This window comes from Carassius carassius, chromosome 26, assembly GCF_963082965.1.
Source record: "Carassius carassius chromosome 26, fCarCar2.1, whole genome shotgun sequence".
Lineage (NCBI taxonomy): Eukaryota > Metazoa > Chordata > Actinopteri > Cypriniformes > Cyprinidae > Carassius > Carassius carassius.
Window position 1 is genome coordinate 19042301 of NC_081780.1, and position 25859 is coordinate 19068159.

General features: G+C 42.2%; 1 protein-coding gene across 2 annotated transcripts in view; it reads left to right on the top strand.

Annotated features, from left to right (window-relative positions):
- Nucleotides 1-25859, top strand: part of tafa5a (TAFA chemokine like family member 5a) — a 168587-nt gene that overhangs the window by 71072 nt on the left and 71656 nt on the right. For both annotated transcript variants that reach the window (XM_059511507.1, XM_059511508.1), the window contains exon 2: nt 14931-15080. In XM_059511507.1, coding sequence (XP_059367490.1) covers nt 14931-15080 — 150 coding nt within the window. The remainder of the gene's footprint in view (nt 1-14930; nt 15081-25859) is intronic.

Sequence of the window (25859 nt, forward strand, 5' to 3'; positions counted from 1 at the left end):
ATCAAGCTTAGTTTGAGTCTGCGCGTCAGAAACGGAAGTGCTAAAAAAACGCTAAAAATGGGCTTCACTTGTCTCAATTGAGTTTCAATGGGGTCGCTGTGTCCATTTCTTTTACTGTCTATGCCACTAACGTACTCGGTTACTAATGTAACCTCGGTTCTCTCTAGAAGAGGGAACGAGTACTGCGTCTTAGCTAAGACGCTGCTGGAAAAGTCTCTTTTCACTATACACTGAAGCAAAAAATAATCCTTAATTTTGAATTATTGTAAAGCGCATTTGCAGCAGCACACAGCCATAGGCGAGACGGCTTGCTCGCTCATTGGCTGCTCTGCGGCAACTGCATAAGCCTATCGAGCGCCCTCCATGCCACTTCCCGCCGAAACGGGTGTGGCCTAGCCCTATAAAGGGAGCTCGAAAAGACTGACTCACCTGATTTATTTCATCGCCGAAGCGAACCAGAGTGAATCGCACGCACGGCAGAGAACGCAGTACTTGTTCCCTCTTCTAGAGAGAACCGAGGTTACATTAGTAACCGAGTACGTTCTCTTACGAGAGTTCTCTCGTACTGCGTCTTAGCTAAGACGCTGTGGGAACCCAATGTAAAACGCTGTGCGTGCAGAGATCACACACCAATAAACCTGGAAGCGACGCCCAGGATTTACAGTGCACGATCACCAGAGGGACTCACAGAGAGTCCCAGAACAGGAGGGGGAAACCCTCCGTCCCATATCTAGCAGCGTCCGTAGACGCGGCAATATGACATCACATATTCAAGGCAATGCCTGACCAATGTGGGAATGTGGGTCTTACGCAATACTGCCCATATAACAGTTGGCAGCGCATCGCGCTTGCGATCTCAGAGTTCCAATCAGGACACTGATTCAACTATACCGACAACAGCTTTGCTTGCAGAGCGGGAACCTCTAGGTTATATAACCTGATAAATGTAGACGGCGAGGCCCATCCTGCTGCCATACATATATCCTGTAAGGAAATCCCACTAGACCACGCCCACGATGAGGCGACGCCTCTTGTGGAGTGTGCTCTGACACCCAGTGGGCACTGAAGGCCCCTGGAAGTGTAAGCTAACGCTATAGCGTCAACTATCCATCTGGATAGGCTCTGTTTCAAAACAGCCATTCCCTTGGAACGTCCACTGAATGAGACAAACAGCTGCTCAGTCTGTCTGAAGACAGCAGAGCGAGACACATAAGTTCTTAAAACCCTAACGGGGCAAAGAAGACTTGAGTCTCCATCCTCTTCTGACACCGACAGGGCAGACAGGGAAATAACCTGAGCCCGAAACGGTGTGTTGAGGGATTTCGGCACATAACCGTGCCTAGGTTTGAGTATGACTCTTGAGTCATTAGGCCCAAACTCCAAGCACGTCGGGCTCACCGAGAGCGCGTGCAGGTCACCCACACGCTTCACTGAAGCGAGAGCCAACAAGAACACTGTCTTGAATGACAGATGTTTGAGGCTAATCGTTCGGATAGGCTCGAAAGGGGAACCTTTCATGGCCTCCAAAACCGTCGAGAGGTCCCATACAGGGACTGACGGAGGTCTGGGAGGATTCAGCCTCCTAGCTCCTCTAAGGAAGTGGATGACCAAATCGTTCCTTCCCATTGACTGACCGAGCGGTGTCTTATCCAACAGCTCCTGTAGGAAGGAGAGAACCTCCGTCACCTCACAACTAAGGGGTGAACATCCCCGAGCTGTGCACCAGCTGGAGAATACTGACCACTTCGAGGCATATAGCCGTCGAGTCGACGGAGCTCTAGCCTGAGTAATAGTATTTAGCACTCCCACTGAGAGATCAGCGGGTAACCGTTGAGCGCACATACATGGAGGGACCACAACTCCGGTTGAGGGTGCCAAATTGAGCCCCTGGCCTGCGAGAGGAGGTCCCTCCTCAACGGCACTGGCCACGGGGCAGTGTCTGCTAACTGCATCAAATCTGGAAACCATGGTTGGTTCTTCCAAAGTGGTGCTACAAGCAGTACTGAGCATCACCTGAGCAAGTACTGAGCAAGAACGTGGGGCAGTGAGCGTTTTCGTGGGACGCGAAGAGGTCCACTTCCGCCCTGCCAAATCTCTCCCACAGCATCTGGACTGTCTATGGGTGTAGAGACCATTCGCCCGTGGGAATGTTGTTTCTGGAAAGTCTGTCTGGACCCAGATTCTGTAGCCCAGGCACATGAACTGCTTTCAGCGAGCACAAGTTGCGCTGAGCCCAAACCAGGAGGCGTTCCGCCAACCTGTACAGGTTTTGGGACCTGAGACCGCCCTGGCGATTTATGTAGGACACCACAGACATGTTGTCCAAACGGACTAAGACGTGGTGGCCCTTGATTCGGGGACAAAAGCGCGTCAGCGTGTTCTCCACTGCCAGCATTTCCAGACAGTTGATATGTTGGAGCTTTTCCCGTTCTGACCACAGGCCAAAGAACGGTCTGCCCTCGAGCAGCGCTCCCCATCCCGAAGTGGAGGCGTCCGTCGGCACCACTTTCACTTTCGAGGAAGTCCCCAGGCTTACACCTGATTGGTACCAGTCGTTCGTTGTCCAGGGTTTCAAGGCTGTAACACAGCTCTGATTGACCTTGAGACGCAACTGACCGGATATCCAGTACTCGCGCTTTCAGCCAGAACTGCAAGGGGCGCATGCGGAGCAGGCCCAACTGAAGAACTGGTGATGCTGAGGCCATGAGACCTAGCATCTTCTGAAATTCTCTGAGCGAGAAGGTCGCGCCGCAGCGGAGAGAGCTCGCTGCGCGCTGAATGCCCAACGCGCGCTGTGGCGACAGGCGCGCCGTCATGGAGCGTGAGTCCAAAGCTATACCCAAAAACACAATCGTCTGACTGGGGTTCAGCGAACTCTTCGTCCAGTTGACACTGAGACCGAGTTTCTCGAGGTGATCGAGTAAAATGGCCCTGTGTTCCACGAGCTCTGTTCGTGATTGAGCCAGAATCAGCCAGTCGTCCAAATAGTTCAGCACTCGCATGCCTCTGAGTCTGAGAGGAGCGAGCGCTGCGTCCATGCACCTCGTAAATGTACGAGGAGCCAGGGACAAGCCGAACGGCAGGATGGCATACTGGTATGTCTGGCCCTCGAAGGCGAATCTCAAGTATCGCCTGTGACGTGACGCTATCTGTATTTGAAAATACGCGTCCTTCAGATCTATCGACATGAACCAGTCTCCTCTTGCGCGAGGAGTTTCCTGGTTGTAAGCATTTTGAAACTGCGTTTCGCCAATGCTTTGTTCAGCTGTCTTAGATCCAGTATGGGTCTGAAACCCCCGTCTTTCTTGGGCACTAGAAAGTATCTGCTGTACAGCCCCCCTTCGCTTTGAGCTTGAGATACAGGCTCCACAGCCCCTTTGCTCAACAGTTTTGATATTTCGGCTCAAAGTAGGTGTGCTACTTCTGTTTTTACCGTAGTTTCGATGCGGGCTAAAAAGCGCGGAGGGCGTCGAAAAAACTGTAGCGAGTAGCCTCTCTTTATAATGTCTAGCACCCAATCCGAAACCCCTGGAAGCGCTGACCATGCGTCTGCATGAATGGCTAAGGGTTGGATGCGAAGCGCACTCTGTTGGCTGGGCAACGGCAGCGCTTCAATGTGCTGTAACATGGGTGTTATGCCTGTGACATTTGAGGCGGGGAGCGCGCTGATCACAGTGGGCAGATCGCTCGTCCTCGACCCCGCCACGGTGCTTAACCGAGTGAGGGAGGGCTGAGCGGGTCCCGTGGGACTCGTGCTGTCTGTGAGTAATTGTGGGCTGTAAGCGTGCACATTTACTGCTTTTGACTCGCTGTCTGCCTGGGCAGAACGAACGTGCACGGGTTTCGTTTTTACAGAAACCACATGACGTGTGTGACATAGTGTTTGTGGGCACTGAGGAGTGGGCACGTTTACTATGTAGTGCGCGCGATCGACCTGAGTCGCTTTTATGGGCGCGAGCCTTGTGTGAAGGGCTGTGCTTATATGTGGAGATAGGCACTGAGCAGTGGGCATCGTCACTACATTTATAGCACCATCGGCCGTGGCCGGGACACCAGAAATTACACTCTTTTCGGGAAATATCTGGGTAGCCGTAACGGCTTTTGTGTGCTGGCAAGCGGGCAACTGTACAGGCTTGCGCGTTGCAGAAGACGCTGAGACAGTCACAATTCCTGGAACTGAAACAGCGGCGCGCTTGGGTGAGAGGTTCGGCCCCAGCGGGACTCGTACACCGGCGCTTTCCTAGGAGTGCTAGGATGACTTCAGGGCTTCCGGCCTCACCATAATCCTCTGCCGTGGTCCCCGCGGCGCGGGGCGATGGCCGGTAGAGCGAGAGCGGTGTCTCGAGCTGCGTTGCTGACGCTGTTGTGATGAAGTAGCAGGAGGCGGGGGGTGTGGCTGAGAGCTTTGCGGGGCCGGTCTAGCACGACTCGCTGCAGAACCGGAGCGCTTCGGGAGGAAGTGCTTAAATGCTTGAGGCGCTTTCTGGTCCTCGACGAATCTCTCAATGAACTCGTTGACAGAAGATCCGAAGAGGCCAGCGGGAGTCAGCGGGGCGTCGAGGAACGCAGTGCGTTCAGACTCTGCCATGTCTGAAAGCGTCAGCCAGAGATGCCTCTCAGCCACAGTAGCGGAAGCCATAACTCGTCCCATGGCCTGTGCAGCGGACTTAGTAGCGCGAAGAGAGAGATCCGAAGCGCTCCTCAAATCCGCGAGACAGATAGCCTCAGGTCCCATCTCGTCCAACTTACGGAGGAGATCACCCTGGAATATCTGCAGCGTGGCCATGGTGTGTAGTGCAGACGCTGCCTGCCCAGCAGCAGAAAAGATCCGCGCAAGAAGAGATGACGTCATGCGGCAGGCTTTAGATGGCAACACCGCTTTCGTCCGCCGTCCAGCAGAGGGCGGGCAAAGGTGCGTCGCTTCCTGAAGCTCAGGAAGAAATGGGGTGGGCTTTGAGTTCGGAGAAGTACGCTCTCCCGGAAGAAAACTACAATCCAGCTGGGAACGAGAGGGAGGCGCTGGTGCAGACCACTCGAGGCCGAGGCTCGTTGCGGCCAGCGTGAGCACTCGCATCAGCTCCTTCTCGATGTCAGCTCGTCTGCTGGGCTTCTGAGCAGAAAGCGCGTGATCCCCGGAGCTCGCCCAGCCTTCGCTGCCTGAAGCTAGCAGAGAGCACGTGTCCTCTTCCCCTGACGCGGCCCTGAGATCGACTTCCTCGGAAGACGCGGCGGCAGACAGCGGGCGCTGACCATCGGGAAGCGATGCAGGGGAGGCCGGTGAAGCAGGGCGAACCGGCGAGCTCGGTCGAGCTGGAGAAGGTTCCGGAATCCGCTGGGAGCGGTGCTTTTTTACGGCGCTGCAGCGCAGCGGGGAATGCAGACTCGGAGTAAAATGCCAAGCGAGTCCTCAGAGTCACCATTGGCAACAGCTCGCAGTAAGGGCAGCCGCCGTCAGCGAGCGCGAGCGCTGCATGATCCTCACCCAGGCAGGAGACACAGATGACGTGACGGTCTCCCTCGCTGAGTGGGGCTCTGCACGAGCCGCAAAAAGGCATCTTTAAAAAGACGCAGCTCTTTTACGAGTGTGTGTCGCAGGGCTAACACACACACGAGGATACGAATGAAAAGGAGATAGGCGCCGGAAAGCGCAGCAGGAATGGCAGTGGAAGGCAGCGTTGGCCAGCGGCTTCAGGAATGGCTCGTCCCGCTGAGATGCTATCGGACGACACTTGCTTCCTCTCGTGATCCAACGATGCGTGAGCTTCGCTGAAGAGATGAAAAATCAGGTGAGTCAGCCTTTTCGAGCTCCCTTTATAGGGCTAGGCCACACCCATTTCGGCGGGAAGTGGCATGGAGGGCGCGAGCGCCCTCATTGGTCTGATGTTGCATCAGCCTGCACTCGATAGGCTTATGCAGTTGCCGCAGAGCAGCCAATGAGCGAGCGAGCCGTCTCGCCTATGGCTGTGTGCTGCTGCAAATGCGCTTTACAATAATTCAAAATTAAGGATAATTTTTTGCTTCAGTGTATCGTGAAAAGAGACTTTTCCCGCAGCGTCTTAGCTAAGATGCAGTACGAGAGAACTTTTGTAAGAGAACATATGTATCGGTATTCGTTTTATTTCATTTTTCATTTTTTATTAAAATATATATTTAAATGTATGAAACCTAAAATAAACATTATGTGGTTGAAAACACTGCATATTAATTGTGATATATGACAAGGGCTGAGCGCGTCCGTCTCTGGCTCATACCAGCCAACGCACGAAAGCTGTTTGAATCTGGCAGTTCTGTAATGCCACTGAACATTCAAAATCTTACTCTCAGGGGCACAGAAATAAGAATCCAATATATGGTGCAATAATGCTAAAAATGTTAAAATGTAATTTACATTTTAAATTATTTTTGTTAAAATATATCTGCCGACATTTGGACTGCCAACCAATCACCAAACAGCAGTTGACTGTGACCCCAGCAGTCTTTAATATAAACAGATAATTTTTGATTGCACATTGCTAGCTAGCAATATGTTGCAGAGCTCCTTTCTTAAGTTTTTTTTTTAGCAAAAAACCTTGGCTTGATGGACAGCCGGACACAAGGCCTAACGTTACACCTGATGAGGATGTTTCTCCCTCCCCGGGCCCAACATCAACAGACAGTGTTGCCAGATTGGAAATGTCCAAGTATCGTACCAGAAGTTCAAAATTATCGTATTTGGAAGAAAATTATTACATTTAACAATTAACTACATTTTGACATGACCTGCAAATTACCACTAGGAGTATGGTTGGACGGAAGCAGTGCGACAAAAATACTATCCCATAATTTTGCACAGTAATCTGACAATAAATGTGGCACACCCAGATTTTCATATGCACACCCAGAGTCTCTTTTCTGGCTACGCTACTGTATCAGGTCTACTATAATATTACACAAATATATATATATATATATATATATATATATATATATATATTAGCATTATATTTGAATACTAGTGCAGCACAGGATAACAAAATGTAGCCTACACTGGGACAAAAAGCAGAAGAATGTTATTCAGTGCATGAATGCTGATAAAGGAATTGCTGACAAAAGGAAGATTGTAATGTACTTCATCTCATCTCTTACTGTCTTACTATGCAATGTAAAGGGGAGGGTTTTTTTTTCTTCCTTTTTTCCCTTTTTTTCTAGTTTCTTTATGGGGATTTTCAGATCAGGCAGACAAATGCAATCTCTGCAGAAATAAGTGTTAAAGAGAAAGATGGATTTCCCACTGTTACGCACATATGACATATCATTATCCAACATCATCCAGAAGCATGGGGGAGGGGTGGATTATAAATGAAAAGAAAGTTGATGAAATCTAGAAGGAGATGAAGAACATTTGCCTGGTCTTTCTAACATGGGTCACATTTACTCTACAGTGCTATGCTTTTTTAATGGTTTGAGGTAAATGAAAACTTACACAAACACAAATTTGTTTTTTACTCAGCTCACTTGCACACAGAAGGTGTGTAATTAATAGAGGAAAAAAAAACATTTCACATTAATGTTCACATTTCAGACTTATAATTGGCTCTATTTATTTTAATTACTGTACCGTGTGTACTGACAAGTTAAACCCATCTTCATTTTTAAAGCAAACTGAAAGGGGGGAAAGGGTTTTTGTTAGGAAGTTGTGGTATCCACATATCAGAATATAATGAGGGTTTATGAACAGAACAGCAGTTGAATTATGAAATATCAGGAAGTAGTTTTTCTCATCACTTGCAGAACTTAACACGTCTCATCTAGACAGCAAACACACTGACAACTGGATTAAATTTTACATAATTAAAATAGCACACTCTGTAATCTTCAGGCTAAAGGTTGTTTAAATTTCATGAAAACACACACACACACAAACTTGGTGTTGCAGTATGGCTGTGTATCTTAAGATTCTCCATTAGCCTGAATGTGACCTGTGCGTTAATTAATTAACACTGTTCTACCTCCGCACACTGACTTTGGGTCAGTTTAAATCACAGTTCTGACTTGCTGCCAATCTGAATCCTCAGGTCGGAAGCAGATTCCCTGTATACCAGATTCACATATAGACAGGTTAATCTGATGCCCGCAAAGAGGTAACGAACAGCCTTTACTTAAGATGTGAAGCTGTGTTGTTGATTTCTAAATTATTGATGCAGTGACAAACTTTTTATGTTTGCAGGTTTGCTTGAAATTGCTTAAATTATGCAAAAAGCTTAGTCATTTAACTCTGTAGACTGTATATAGTCAGGTGTAATGTTACACAAAAATGACAGTTTGGTATGTTCATTGATTTTGAAGTCACGGTTCAGTATGTTTTTGGGGCAGACTATTAAAATAAATTGGATTAATATTATAATCAACACTCAAATAAATGCATGCAAACATGTAAATTGCGCATAAGGCAGCTTTTACATTTACTTTTACATCTAATTCTAAAATAAAGTTAGAGAGTGGCCCGGGGTGGATGTAGCCGCTATTCACCTAAGGCACCCCTTTTAGCCATCCTTCTCACAATCACAGTTTCTGTCTCTTTTTCTTGACAACACTTGTGATTGTGTTTATTTAGACATAGAGCTGTCTTTATACAACTACCACGAACAGAAGACTTTTGAGGCACACATTCCACAGGTGCCGAGGTAGCTTCAGTAGATAATCAGAGAATGACAAACAAGATCACAGTTAACATAGTTAATACAACATGATTAAATATGGAGGAACTGAAATCACCATCAAAATTTTGCATGCATGCGTTTGTGACATATCCGCAGTGTTGGGGAGTAACGTCTCGGTTACGTATGGTAACCCTCGTTCCCTGAAGGAGGGAACGGAGACGCCACAGTGGTACAGCAACCATGGCGACGGGACGTGGCGTCTCCGTTCCCTCCTTCAGCGAAAAAGGGTTACCATACGTAACCGAGACGTTCCCTTTCAGCCGGTCGCTCTCGACGCCACGTCGGTGACCGATGAATATGGGATCCCTATCAAAGCGCCATGAGTGCTGCCCCTTCCAGTGCCCTGTGCGAGCCGCCTGCGCCCCTATTAGGTGTAGGCCGGGGCTCAGAACAAGTAGCTCCACTCACCGTTGTCAAAGCACTACCTCACTGGGTGAGATTGGATAACACTGGGAAAACGTACCCGGTCCGCTTGGAACCGGGATGCTACGGTAGCCCCATCCTTCCGGAAGGAGGTCTCGGAGGCAAATACACATATAGCATCCGTTTAGGAGTATACGGAGAAATTTGAGGTGATTAAAAACCCTCTTGGGAAGGCAGAAGTCTGCCGGGGAAAAACGGGCTCTAAGGCTATACCGTGGACTATACACATACGAGTACCGCTTAGGTCTCAATATGGAACCCACCCTTCCATGGTTCTCACGGATACATCATGAAGGCCTGGCGCCGGACGTTCCGCCGCGTCCAGCTGCTTAGGGTGATGGAGGATCTCAACAGGGTCTACAGTACAGACACGCTGGAGCAGTTTAAGCAAGCCAACACTAACCGGGGCCTCTCAGTGCCACTACCAGTTTGAGGTGAGAACATAGGAGGATACCAGCTCTACACGAAGGCTATAGAACCTAGCGAACGTGTTAGGGGTCACCCAGCCCGCAACTCTACAAATATCTGTCAGCGAGGCGCCACGAGCCAGCGCCCAGGAGGATGCAACACTTCTAGTTGAGTGAGCTCGCAACCTGAACGGGCAGGGCACATCCTGAGCCTGATAAGCCAGGGTTATGGCATCCACAATCCAGTGGGCCATCCTCTGCTTAGAGACGGCACTCCCCTTCTGCCGGCCTCCGTAACAGACAAAGAGCTGGTCTGAGGTCCTGCAGCTTAGTGTCCGGTCTACGTAGCACCTTAATGCTCGGACGGAACAAAGCAAAGCAAGGGCTGGGTCTGCCTCCTCCAGGGGCAACGCTTGCAGGTTCACCACTTGGTCTTTGAAGGGTGTAGTGGGAACCTTGGGCACGTAGCCAGGCCGGGGCCTCAGGATTACCTGGGAGTCAGCCGGCCCGAACCCTAGACACGAATCGTCGGCCCGAAAATGCATGCAGGTCCCCTACCCTCTTGATGGAGGCCAGTGCAAGCAGTAGCAGAGTTTTCAATGAAATAAACTTTAGCTCAACTGAATGCAAAGGCTCGAATGGGCCCTGCTGTAGTGATTTAAGCACTAAAAACAGGTCCCAAGAGGGTAAGGAGGGGGGCCGGGAAGGATTTAACCTCCTGGCCCCTCGAAGGAACCTGATGATGAGGTCATGCTTACCCAGAGACTTCCCATTCACGGGGTCATGGTACGCAGCAATAGCGGACACCTGGACTTTGAGGGTGGAGGGAGACAGCCTTAGCTTTTTATAATAAGAACTTGTGAAAGTCTGACAGATTTGGGCACTACTGTAAGGTTAACTTGTAATCTGTAACCTATTACATTTCCAAAGTAACCTTCCCAACACTGCATATGCATTACATTTAAGAACATGTCTCCCAGATGTATGGACTAAAATATACTGCCATGTGAAATCACAATATTAGACACAAATTGACATGTAAATTTTGATCTTTAATTTAAATGCAGAGTTAATTAAGAAATTAAGTCAAGTCACCTTTATTTATAAAATAAAGCGTTTTTATTTTAAAGCACTTTAAACAAAAAAGATTGCGTCAAAGCAACTGAGCAACATTAATTAGGAAAACAGTGTGTGAATAACGCAAATTGAGAGTTAAAGGGTTAGTTCACCCAAAAAGGATAATTATGTCATTAATGACTGAACCTCATGTCTTTCTAAACCCTTAAGACCTCCGTTCATCTTCAGAACACATTTTTAGATATTTTAGATTTAGTCCGAGAGCTTTCTGTCCCTCCATTGAAAGTGTGTGTACAGTATACTGTCCATGTCCAGAAAGGTAATAAAAACATCTTCAAAGTAGTCCATGTGACATCAGAGGGTCCGTTAGAATTTGTTGAAGCATCGAAAATACATTTTGGTCCAAAAATAGCAAAAACTACGACTTTATTCAGCATTGTCTTCTCTTCCGGGTCTGTTGTGAGCACGTTCAAGTGTAGTGATATCCGGTTTGCGAATGAATCACTCGATGTAACCGGATCTTCTTGAACCAGTTCACCAAATCGAATCAAATCGCTTGAAACGGTCCGCGTCTCCAGTAAGCATTAATCCACAAATGACTTAAGCTGTTAACTTTTTTAATGTGGCTGACACTCTCTCTGAGTTAAAACAAACCAATATCCCGGAGTAATTCATTTACTCAAACAGTACACTGACTGAACTGCTGTGAAGAGAGAACTGAAGATGAACACCGAGCCGAGCCAGATATCGAACGAAAGATTGATTCATTCTCGAGTCAAGAACCGTTTCTGATGGACGCGTCCGATTCGAGAACCGAGGAGCTGATGATACTGTGCTGGATCTTTTGGTGATTGATTCTGAACTGATTCTGTGCTAATGTTATAAGCGCGGGTAAACCGAAGACTTGAATCAAGGGCAGTCATCCCCAATGACGTCATTACGTCAAGCGCAAAAGAATCGGTGAACCGTTTTCTTCAACCGGTTTATTGAATCGAACTGTCCGGAAGAACCGGTTCGCGGAACAGAACCGAACTTCCCATCACTACTGGTGATCCGAAAACCAATGCAACCGGATCTTGCCTCGAGAACGAGTCCATTTTTCGTTCGTCTTCAGTTCTCTCTTCACAGCAGTTCAGTCAGTGTACTGTACTGTTTGAGTAAATGAATTACTCCGGGATATTGGTTTGTTTTAACTCAGAGGGAGTGTCAGCCACATTAAAAAAGTTAACAGCTTAAGTCATTTGTGGATTCTAGTTATCATTAAATTGCCTGAGTTTTGAGAATGCAGCGGATGTGGAGGATTATAATGTAACGAGCTCATTCAAATACTGAGGTGCTAAACAATTCAGGTTTTTATAAATATTGAGCAAGATGTTAAAATTTATACAATGTTCTATAGGGAGCCAGTGCAGTGTTGACAGGACCGGGCTAATATGGTCATACTTCCTGGTTCTAGTAAGAACTCTAGCTGCTGCATTTTGGACTAGCTGTAGTTTTTTTACTAAGCGTGCAGAACAACTACCCAATAAAGCATTACAGTAATCTAACCTTGACGTCATAAATGCATGGATTAACATTTCTGCATTTGACCTTAAGAGCATAGGCCGTAATTTAGATATATTTTTGAGATGGAAAATGCAGTTTTACAAATGCTAGAAACGTGGCTTTCTAAGGAAAGATTGCGATCAAATAGCACACCTAGGTTCCTAACTGATGACGAAGAATTGACAGAGCAACCATCTTAGACAGTGTTCTAGGTTATTACAAGCAGAGTTTTTAGGTCCTATAATTAACAACTCAGAATTTAACAACTTAAACAACTTTTCAGAATTTAGCAATAAAAAATTACTCGTCATCCAGTTTTTTATATCGACTATGCATTCCATTCGTTTTTCAAATTGGTGTGTTTCACCGGGCCGCAAAGAACTATAGAGCTGAGTATCATCAGCATAACAGTGAAAGCTAACACCATGTTTCCTGATGATATCTCCCAAGGGTAACATATAAAGCGTGAAGAGTAGCGGCCCTAGTACTGAGCCTTGAGGTACTCCATACTGCACTTGTGATCGATATGATACATCTTCATTCACTGCTATGAACTGATGGCGGTAAAGTACGATTTAAACCATGCTAATGCAATTGTGTCAAATGCAGCACTAAGATCCAATAAAACTAATAAAGAGATACACCCACGATCAGATGATAAAAGCAGATCATTTTTAACTCTAAGGAGAGCAGTCTTAGTACTATGATACGGTCTAAATCCTGACTGGAAATCCTCACATATACCATTTTTCTCTAAGAAGGAATATAATTGTGAGGATACCACCTTTTCTAGTATCTTGGACAGAAAAGGGAGATTCGAGATTGGTCTATAATTAACTAGTTCTTTGGGGTCAAGTTGTGGTTTTTTGATGAGAGGCTTAATAACAGCCAGTTTGAAGGCTTTGGGGACATATTCTAATGACAATGAGGAATTAATAATAGTCAGAAGAGGATCTATGACTTCTTTTAGCCCCTCTTTTAGGAGCTTAGATGGTATAGTGTCTAACATACATGTTGTTGGTTTAGATGATTTAAGTTTATACAATTCTTCCTCTCCTATAGTAGAGAATGAGTGGAAGTGTTCCTCAGGGGGTCTATAGTGCACTGTCTGATGCGATACTGTAGCTGACGGCTGAATGGTTGCAATTTTATCTCTAATAGTATCGATTTTAGAAGTAAAGTAGTTCATAAAGTCATTACTGCTGTGGTGTTGGGAAATGTCAACACTTGTTGAGGCTTTATTTTTCATTAATTTAGCCACTGTATTGAATAAATACCTGGTGTTATGTTTGTTTTCTTCTAAAAGAGAAGAAAAGTAATCGGATCTAGCAGTTTTCAATGCTTTTCTGTAGGATAGGTTACTTTCCCGCCAAGCAACACGAAATACCTCTAGTTTTGTTTTACTCCAGCTGCGCTCCATTTTTCGGGCTGCTCTCTTTAGGGTGCGAGTATGCTCATTATACCATGGTGTCAAACTGTTTTCCTTAACCTTCCTTAAGCATAAAGGAGCAACTGTATTTAAAGTGCTAGAAAAGAGAGAGTCCATAGTTTCTGTTACATCATCAAGTTGTTCTGAGGTTTTGGATATGCTAAGGAATTTGGATACATCAGGAAGATAACTTAAAAAGCAGTCTTTTGTGATAGAAGTGATGGTTCTTCCATACTTGTAACAAAAATTTGAATTTACAATTTTGGCTATATGAAGTTTGCACAAAACGAAATAATGATCTGAGATATCATCACTTTGCTGCATAATTTCAACACTATCAACATCAATTCCATGTGACAGTATTAAATCTAGAGAGTGATTTCGACAATGAGTAGGTCCTGAAACGTGTTGTCTAACCCCAATAGAGTTCAGAATGTCTATAAATGCTGATCCCAATGCATCTTTTTCATTATCAACATGGATATTAAAATCACCAACTATTAAAACTTTATCTGCAGCCAGAACTAACTCGAATGTAAAATCACCAAACTCTTTAATAAAGTCTGTATGGTGCCCTGGTGACCTGTATACAGTAGTCAGTACAAACATAACAGGGGATTTATCATTAACATTTGTTTCTCTGGATAATGTTATATGAAGCACCATTACTTCATATATATATATATATATAGTAGGCCTATAAGATCAGCATTGCAACTGGACTGCCAGTGAGAAAGCTGCTTTTTGATGAATAGCCTGTAAAACTGACTCATAGCACAGATGGTAGTAGCACCGTTTATTTGTCAAACTCACATAAAAATTATTAATGTAGGAAAAAAAATTTTTTTTTGCTGTAATAATAATTAATCATTTATCTCTGTTCTCTCTGCAATATCTGATGTAATCAGCCTGTTCAAAGCACTATAATATAAATGTTTTACTGTCATTATTACCCCTTCATGGATTCGGTCTTATATGTATTATATGTAGCTTATTGTGAATATAAACTCTCAGTTTCGGACACAGCTAATCTAAATTGCACCTGCTTTTAGAGCTTTGCATTTTAGCCTGAGCTCGACATGTTCACGCAGAAAGAGGTGGCAGAAAGTGCATTCGCTTTATCTTCTCTATTTTACAGAAGCACATTTTGTTGGGTACAGCATACAGTTCCAAATTAAATAATAGCCTTATCTGTATGTATGTATATATATATGTATATATATATATATATATATATATAGAGAGAGAGAGAGAGAGAGAGAGAGAGAGAGAGAGATAGATCACTGATGTGGCCAATATTCCCAATGATGCCCTCTGAACTCCTCTTCTGTCTTTGGTTATGTCCTGCAGGTCAACTGGCAGCAGGCACCTGTGAGATTGTCACTCTAGACAGAGACAGCAGTCAGCCACGCAGGACAATTGCCAGACAGACGGCCCGCTGCGCATGTAAGAAAGGACAGATTGCTGGGACAACGAGAGCCAGGCCAGCCTGCGTGGATGGTAAGAGCAAATTTGGGGAAACTGTCAATCAAAAGTAATTTTCTTTTTCTTTTTTTACTTTGTCATCCTAACACAACATGTTCACACTACAAACTCGTGACATATTGATTCTTAACCAGCACCCATTGGTGAACAGGGGTATCCTTTTAGTGTCACTTTTCGATGTGCAGGCCATGGTTTTCAGTTGTTTATCTTAATTAAATGGTTTGCATGCATTTGTAAAAAATAGAAATCATTTTATTTTAAGTTATACTTTCATTGGAGCACCTAACCCCACCCCTACCCTAAACCTACCCACTTCTTAACAATATGAAACAAGCAGTAGGCAAATAAAAGTACAGTCACAGGTTTTTATTGCAAACACGGATTAAAAACAAGCCATGTGGCACCCCAAGTCTTCTGAAGTCACATGGTATCTTAATGCAAAAAAAGTGTAAAACATAAAGTTGTAATCACTGAAAATTATCCCACTCCATTAACATGCTCACATCTCATTCAAAAAGTTACTCCCGTACTTAAGCATGTGATGAGCCAATGATATTTCACAACTAAGGCTGACATGAGATTTCTTCTGGCGGCATTTTTTGAATATGCGCACAGAGGCTGTCCACAGGATGGTGATTGCATCTGTTCCTATCAAATTTCAATAGTTTGCCTCAGAAGAATTGGAATTTTAATATGTTTTGTATAAATTATGACTGTATCTGTTTCTGAGGATGCGTCTGATGTGATTTCTTCTGAAGTCTTTATAATGCAGGTTGTTCTCCCTTTATGAGACCTGACACCTGAAATGTTTTCCTGGGGTCTGAGAGTCTAAGGATGTCCTCATAGGAACACTATACATGTGGCTTGTTAAGGTGACATGCAATCACTTTTCAAGTAATCAGAAATATGCTTTTTGAGACTTAAAACATAAAAGTTTTAAAACTGTATAAAACTGTAAAAATGTATATTATTTATTGTGTGAATTTATTTTGTTAATTTGGGAAAGTTGGTAACCACCTAGAAGATCTAAGTCAAGTCATGTCAGTTTTAATTCTGTAGTGCCTTTCAATATATCTATATTGTTTTGAAATATTTGTACAGAGTATAGTGCATTACATCTTCAATGTTGTTCCTGAAAAGCACAAAAGCGGGACACACTCCACCAGAGGGGATAAGAAAGGAGAGAGAAAAGTGAGAGGTAGAAAAGAGAAATTAAGTTTCAATCAGTTTAATCGGCTGTCCTCAAGGTCTCAGCACAATTGTCATATCTGATGAGGCATGCTGTGTCCTTCAGTCTGTGGAGGTCAATTCATCCACAGGATAATCCACAGAACGGGTTGGAAATTGAAGACCATTTCTTAAGGTTTATTCATACAGAATGTGAGTGGCATGGATTATCAAAGCCCAATCCTATTTACACTGGGTGATATATACTAAATATACTAATATACTTAATTTCAGCTTAAAAGATAAATCAATTGGTCCTCAGAAGTAGGAAAAGTAATATATATATATATATATATATATATATATATATATATATATATATATATATATATATATATAATTACGTAATTGTCAAACTTTTCAAATCAATTCTTTGGTTATCCAGTTAGAGGACATGGTTGACTTTTAAGTTGCATTAATATGGACTCCGTTAACAGTAATTGCATGCCTTCTGGTTCATCTTCTTATGGAACAATGTGTCAGTCTAGAAATATTGACCTGTATTAATATAGAGAGTAAAGAAAAAAAAAAGATATTTCAACATTTATTTCTCATTCAAATCTGCTGAATATTTGTTGGATAATTTGTGAAGATAAAAGCTCTGGCAACAGCTGACGTGGTTTGTAGGAATGTAATTTGTAGTAAAGTAATTTGATTCTGAAATCACAATAACACCAATGAAAGCTAATGCTACATAATACTTGATTCCCATATAGTCGCTTTCACCAAACTGAGCACATAACTAGCACTAAAAGCACTACATGCATCCAGAAAGTAGATAACAGAACTATTTAGAGACATCAGACAAATGGAGGTGAACAGAAATGCATTCTGGGATTGATGTTGAAAATGTCCCATGCTGCAAGTAACACAAAGCTTGCTGAATTATGAAACCAACAGTGCAATGCACGAAACACAACCGATTTGCCTTGTTTAGTAAATCTGGCCCTTAATGTCTTAAATGGATGAAATGAAACAATTATAAAGAAGGTTATTTAGCTATAGGTTATTGTTTTTTTTTTTTTTTAAATAGGTAATGCATTTGCTGACATGATATAGTCTTACATCTGATAACATGATTTGATAATAGGATCTGTTTGTTCATAATACAATAAGTAATGTTAATTTATACAAACTGTAAAATAAATAATTTATGAAACTAACATAAATCTAAATTAATTTATACATAAGTAATGTTTTCACGAACAGCATGATACTGATGCAGACTCATCAGGGGCTTTATTGAAACACAACATGTGAGGTGAAAACAGTCCGGTGAGTACTGAACAATGGTGAGATGGCGACACCGAGAATACAGCTGTGATATTCAAGTGAACTTGACGAGGCAATGGGAACAAAGAGACTAGGACAGGGGTTCCCAAACTTTTTCAATCTAGGACCCACCTAGACAAGTATAATCAATCTCAAGACCCACCATGAAATATTTAAATGGAAATATGGGGAAAAACACATCTTCATTTAGTAGTAAGTAAAGAACATTTTTTATTTTCATATTAATTTAATTTATTTTCATATGAATGAAATATATAATTGATTGCAATACCAAAAGGCTTGAAAGAAATAGAGAAAGTTACAACCATTCAGATGTCAAAACAGCAGCCTAATGGTTATGTTAAGGTTATGAGAGGAATAGCTGAGTACTACTGATTAACAAAAACATGTACATATCTCAAGAACTGAAATATTGTGTTTAAAAACTACTTCAAGCTTAAGAGTAAGTAAGTGAATTTTATTAGTGTGAAGGGTGTGCCTGCTTCTTTGAACACAACACATCGAATCTAGGAATTATTTTAGACAGACTGACACGCATGTCTTGTCATGGTTGATCTGTATTTTGTTTTCATTGCAGCCAGAGCAGAAAATCCACTCTCACATAGGTAAGTGGTAGAAAAGGGTAACAAAACATTGAGTGCAGCAGCTCCTAATGTGGGGTATTCCTCGGCAAAAAACACCCAAAACTGTCCGAGACTCTTTTACTCTCTGAAAAGCAGTTGATGGCTCCTGTCTGAAGCCACATCTATCAGCTCCTCCTCTGCTCTTCCTGTTAGGACACTACAAAAAGGATCCCGTATCCAGTCCCATTCTGTCATATCTACAGATGATTGATTTGATAGAAAAAAGTCAACTGATAAGACTGATAAAAAGTGTTTAACATGTATATAATAATAATAATAATAATAATAATAATAATAATAATAATAATACAACCAAAAAATATTTATCTTACCTCTAATATCAGTAAAATACTTGTGGAATTTCTGAATGAGTGCATCGAGGTGAGAATGTATAGTGTCTTGGTTGCATTCACTGTCATTGGCGCGCACTCCACACAGTGATGGAAACATGTCCCACACTCCTTTTTCCACTCGGGATCTCCACAATTTCAGCTTGCTGGTGAAAGCTGTGATCTTGTCCATATAGGTCAGAATGGATGATGATGGACCTTGCATGCTTTCATTCAGTACATTTATATGAGTGAATATGTCCGGCTGATAGTCAAGATTCGTGCACCATTCTTCATCTGACAGATGTACAGCAAGAGGAGAATTAACATTTTCTAAAAACTGCGAGAGTTAACACCTTACCCCATGATAGCCACCTGACCTAGGCGTGAAGCAGGAGGTGCTGATGTTCTGAGCCCATTTCAGTGCATAGCAATGTAAAAAGTGCCCTGGCTTTGATAGCATTTACTATTTTGATGGCAGTCTGCAACACATCGTTTAACTCCGGGTGCAGTTTCTTACTGGCAAGGGCTTCTCAATGTAAAAAACAGTGGGTAAAAGTAGCTAATGGGGCCAGCTCCCTTAGTCGAGCAACAAGACCACTTTTCTTGCCTGTCATTGCAGCCGCACCATCCGTGCAGAGGCCCACACAGTTTTCCCACTGGAAGCCCTCGGACGTTATGAATCCATTTAAGCAGTCAAAAATATCTGCCCCTGTCGTTCGTTCTTTCAGTTCTTCACAAAATAAGAAGTCCTCAACGATGTCAGTGGAGTCAACGTACCTGACATAAGCCAGTTACTGTGCACATTTTGCAACATCTGTGCTTTCGTCCAGTTGTAGAGCAAATGCAACACTACTCCGAATTTTGTCACTTGTCTGTTCACTTAAATCAGAGGACATTTCCTCAATACGCCATTGTACTGTGTTATCAGAAAGTGGAACTTTAGCGATCTTTCCTGCAGCTTCTTTACCCAGCATTTCCTCAACAATGTCTATGCAGGCTGGCATCAGAAGCTCCTGTCCTATGGTGTGTGGCCTTTTGGATTTTGCAATTCTATATGCAGCTAAAAATGAGGCTCACATTGCTTTTTCAGATTTGTTTTTGCTGACAAAGATACTCTTCTTTTTCTAGAAGAAAATATGATCGCCCCTTGTTGACGTATGCAGAGTGTTTTGTTGTGAGGTGCCGTTTAAGTTTTGAGGGTTTCATGCTAGCACTGGCCAACCTTTCTAAGCCTAAAAGACATTGAGGGACTCCTCACCTTCTGGACTTCTGCAGGCAATAAAACCAAGATCAAGGTAGGACTGGTCATATTTTCTGCGTGGCTCCTTTTTAGATGTTGTTGTCTCTGGTGACTTCTCACAGGTCTGTGGTGACTTTAGTTAAGTTATTCAGACGATTTATTCAGTGAGTCATTCAGTGAATGCTATGTTGATTGATATGTCTGACTCTTATGTGTGTGTGTGTGTGTTTAATGATTCCTTAAAAGACTTGTCACTTAAGAGTAGTTTGGTCATTAATTGGACTGGTTTTGTTTCACTCATCGTAACATATATTTAGCTGCAGCTAAGTGCCTTTGTGCGACTCACCTTTTTTCATTGTGTGACCCACAAGTGGGTCGTGGCCCACAGTTTGAAAACCACTGGACTAGGATGACTGGAGAAATATAATCCTGGATGACTAAAGGACTGACCCCAAAGGAGACAAAGAAAGTTGGTAAGGCTTGAGGAGTGACAAATCAAATGTGGGTGCAATACAGTAATGTGCTAGGAGGTGTAAATGATAGATGATTGGGTTGATTTGTCTCTGGACTGATGTAGTGGGGACTCTTGCAGTAAGTTGAAGATGAATGACCCTGGTACAGAGGCAGACCATCTTTCCTGGATGGTAAGTAGAGGTTGTGAGAAGAAATACCTCCAGACTCCGGAGATGGACTAGGGATTGTGGTCTGAGACAACATTTTCCAGGACACCGTCATTGCAGAAGACATGATGGCATTCCAAGGGTCTTTACTTTGGTGATGAAATCCACTCCTAGGTATAAGCAGAGATGGTGTGGCACTGAGAGTGAAAGTTGCTTGCCAAAGGGAAGAAGATGTAGAGTCTTTGACAAGTCACAGTTAGTGCTATACCATCCTTTATGAAGTGCTGGACATTCTGGGACATATTGGGCCACCAGTAATGACTTTGAAAAAGCAAGGTGGTTTGCTGTTGGCCAGGGTCACACAAGCCCAGGGAAGAGTCTGTGAGGAGTGTATGAAGTACTGATGGAACATAAATCAACCCCTGTTGAACCAGTTGTCCAGCTTGATGTACAGTAGCTCCTGGTTGCCAATGTATTAGTTGTGCTTTGCTTTGCCAGGACCATTTTCCTGGAGAAGAAGGCACATCGGATACCCGCATAGCCCACATAGGAAACCGTAAGGACGTAAAGACGTAATCAAACAGATCATGAACACTATTAACAGCAATTATTATATGATGGAATCAGACTTATAGAAGAAAATTGGTAGTTCTGTATGTTGTTTCAGTGTTAGCATCATCTGAGGTCTTCTGAGGGGTTGGCATCATCTCTTCTCAGGTGTTCTGGATCCAGACTGTAGCTTGTGTAAATCTTGGATACAACATAGCTGCTGTTTCAACTAAGTAAAATTAATTAGTTTAACCCAGGCTAAAGAAAAATAATGCACATTTGATCAGATATAACTGCAGTCTAAAATTACAAGATGCATTATCTAAATGTTTGGCCAAAGAAATGTGTTTTTAACCTAGATTTAAACAGAGAGAGTGTGTCTGAACCCCAAACATTATCAGGAAGGCTATTCCAGAGTTTGGGAGCCAAATGCGAAAATCTCCTTTAGTGGATTTGCTATCCTAGATACTACCAAAAGCCCAGCATTTTTTGACCTTAGGGAACTAAAACTAGCTAAACCATTAAGGGCCTTATAGGTAAGTAATAGTATTTTGTAACACATACGTAACATAATAGGTAGCCAGTGCAGAGACTGTAAAATTGGGGTAATATGATCATATTTTCTTGAGCTGGTATTGACTCTAGCTGCTTTATTTTGGACTACCTGTAGCTTGTTTATTGAAGATGCAGGACAACCACCTGGCAGTGCATTACAATAGTCCAGTCTAGATGTCATTGTCATTTCACCTTTCAGATATGATATAAACAAGGAATTGAGTGGATGACAGGTGGAACTTTTTCAGACTTTAGGTAGAGGTGGTGATTTCGCTGCTTTTTCATTATGAGAGTGGCGTAATGTAAATCAAGATATCATCAGTGCATGTGATGTTAAGACGATGAAGCTACTCCCACACATAGATGAGGATGACTGAATGACTGGAAGACTTGTTGACTAAGATGGAGGATAAGAGGGAAGTCTGACAGGTAAAAAGGAGAGTAACATTATTAGTCTGTAACATTATATGCAGAAATGTCCAGACGGTAAGCAAATGTAAATTAATTTGCATGTTCAAAAGTTTCACATACTGATGACAATGTTTTCAAAATGATCCCTGTTCACACAGATCTGTGAAAACTACTAGAAACACTGTATTATGCATGCAAGGCCAGTAGCAGGTGATGTGTATGTGCACATACCTATACAATATACTCATGTAATACACATTCGTGATGTCAATCTTTTCACACATTCTCTTTTTCCTTGTTTACATGGATACAATAACAGTATCATTATTTGAAACTAGGGCTGCGAAACGATAAATTGTATTCAAAATAAAATATTTGCTTTACATAAATGCATGTGTACTATGTATATTTCTTATCAGAATCAGAATCAGAGTGAGCTTTATTGCCAGGTATGTTCACACATACGAGGAATTTGTTTTCGTGACAGAAGCTCCGCAGTGCAACATAATGACAGTGACAGAACAAAAAACACAAAATGGAAAAAAGAAAAAAAAAAAAAAACGTGCAGAGCACGTCACGGAGGCAGCCATTCTGTATCGGTGCCAACATTATGTACGTATATGTAAATACACACACCTGCATGTATATATTAAGGAAAGATGTGTTTACACACACACACACACACACACACACACACACACACACACACACATGGAAGTAAAGTTTGAATGCAATTATTTGCGATTAATCATATTGTAGCCCTATTTGAAACCCATTTTAAAAGGTTTGCATTTTCAGGCCTACAAAACGGCATTTACATGTAAATGAATGTCCAAAATGCATAAAGTACAAGATTTTAGTTAAGATTGGTGTCATGTAAACACTCATTAAGGCTGCGTTTACACTTGGCATTAACATGCGACCCATATCCAGATGTTGTACACATACACATTGAAAAAGACAAGTGTAAACGCACTTCTGATCGGAATGTTATCCGATCAGCGTGTGCTGGTCTAGAGGTAGTTTAGGAAACATTGAAAAGGCTTTTCAAAAGAAAACTCACCACTTCAGGTTGACTTTGCACCAGGCCATTCTCGCAGACTTATTTAAATATTTCATGAGAAAGACAGATCCATTCGGTTATCCAGATAGAAAAGTCAGTTGATGTCACCAAGTGTAAACACACCATGTTCTGACTGACTGAGATTGACTGACTGTGTTCTGACACACAGTGATCGCATGTTATTGCCAAGTGTAAATGCTGCCTAAGAATCCATGTTAAATATAATCATTTATTGGCAGGTTATTGGTCACAGGTGTTACTATTCAGTACTCTGGTGAATGTGCAGGAAGTGTGGACAATATGACTGAGGGAAGAGCCTGGTGGAGCTGTGACAGTTGATTCATTTTAGTTCACGTTAGCTCCTTCATTAACAAATTGAACAGTTACAAATACTAAAAATCATATACTGTACAAATACAATTTCTAAATGTTGTTAATTTCTAAAGTAGCCTACTAAAATAGTTTACTTTCAGAAATTGCAATCAAGTCAACGATATCGCTGTAGATGAAGTGACCCCAACTAAGCAAGCCAGAGGCGACAGCAGCAAGGAACCGAAACTCCATCGGTGACAGAATGGAGAAAAAAACATTGGGAGAAACCAGGCTCAGTTGGGGGGCCAGTTCTCCTCTGACCAGACGAAACCAGTAGTTCAATTCCAGGCTGCAGCAAAGTCAGATTGTGCAGAAGAATCATCTGTTTCCTGTGGTCTTGTCCTGGTGGTCCTCTGAGACAAGACCATGCCCCCCTTTTTGTGAATTCATGTGGGCGGAGGTTAGTCAAAAAACTGTTTTAGTGTTGTCATTACTGCAGGAACTAGAGGGATGTAGTCCAAACGGGTCATTTTTTGAAGGCGAATTCTGTTAAATAAAATATCTCGCTTGGCATTGAACTTTGAGCTTTAGAATTTTACAGATATTATTTAATCACTGCTTATTACAATTTTTTGGTTTGGTACTAAGTTGTGCATTTCCAAAACTCTTAGTACAAAACTTTGAACTGAAAACACATGTAACACCAATAGTCATTCTTTCAGAACCTGATTTCATTCTAATTGTGCATATCTACATTCCACATTCCAAAGCAAATAATGCAAAATTCATGTTTCAAATCACCTTTGTTGCTTAAATAATTACAGTAATTCAGGCAACAATTAACATGTAAGAAAATACACTTACATTACCTAACTTGCATATCTCACATAAAATCAATAGTGTTTTGTAAAAGTATTTATCCACTGTTATCAAAAGGTGTGATGAAGGTATGACTTTGTCATAAGGTTTTGTTCTAGAACAGAGTTTACTATCAATCTAGTAAATGTCCTCACTGTGCCATATGACTAAATCTATATTCTAGCTATTATTTTCAGATAAAGGGTGATTTACTGTAAATGTGCAGTCTTTACCATGGTAATGCTTCAGTGTACAGTGTTACATGGCATGATGTAATGTAAAATGCTATATTTGATGTCACCTGTTCTGATACATAATCTCTGATCAGTTCCTCTCCCTTGTGTCCTGATGTATGTTTACAAATAGCAAAACACACAGTTTTACAAATGAGGAAATGCTCAAAGAGAGGTTTATTTATTTATTTATTATTTTTCTAATTTTCTCACAATTTCAGATGTTATCCCCATAAAATAAGGTTTACCTGAACTACACACACACCCTTACAAAATAGTGGTTATCATCTTAGATAAATCACTTTTAGTACAAACAATAATTCAGTGAATTTGGTTATCCCAATCACATTCTAAAGAACCTAAATATCTGTTGAATCTATATCTAGACATGGCCGTGGGAACTAGGGGCGCTGAGAGTGCTGAGAGTGCTGCAGAACCCCCCGCCACACGACCGGGTCTGAGATTTTCCCTGTGCCCCTTGATCATCCCCAAGATACTTTATTTCTCTGATAGTTTTGTGATTAATTATACAACTGACCAGAAATATATAGCCTAGTGGCGTTGTATTTCACTTGGGTGCCTTGCGGCATGTGTCCCTACATCTCCTCACATGGACTTTCATGTGAAATGTTCAACCGATATTTTCGTAATTTTATATTCCGACTTGTAAAAACCATTCACGTCCTCATCCTTTTTATGAGCTTGTTTCTGAAGCCTTCTCGCTTCTCAAGATGGTGCCCCGTCTATCACATAAGCACAGCTCTTTAATTGCACTCTAGTCTCTGGTCAAACGTGCTCAAACCAATGTAGCCTAATGTAATCTATTATCTGTGCACATCATAAAATTTTAGGCAAGTAAGCTACCATATTATGAAATAAAATATTTTAATAGGAGTGAATTTGTATTTAACTTGATCATGTTTAATAAAAATATATTTTAAGTTTAATTATAACACCACATGTCCATGATTAATCAAACAACAAACAAATTATACAGCAAGGAAATAACATTTACATGATCAAAGAATACCAATGAATTCAGTCTAGTTAGAGTGTAAGCACTCTAAAAAGTTATAAATTATATAGATTGATGTTGTCTGCCATTTATGATGAATTAATCTCTTATTTACATCACATGTACATCTGCACTTTGATGTTTCTGATGAGAGAATTCGCCAAAGTGCACTGACCAAACATTTTGAATATCAGCGATGTTAATATTTAGTAAAATCCCCTTAAAAAACTAACATCACAAAAGCACAAATATGTATTTGTCCACATATAATTCTGTTTTCATTTGTATGTTAATCTATAAGAGTTTGGTGTAATCCCCCACCATGGCACCGCCCCCCGGCAACCCCCATATAAAATATGTTCCCATGGTTATGTATCTAAATGCACCAAATGAATCACTAATTAACCACTGAGTTAGATTAAATAATAGACAAATGTATTAAACTGAATGAGAAGTCATGCAG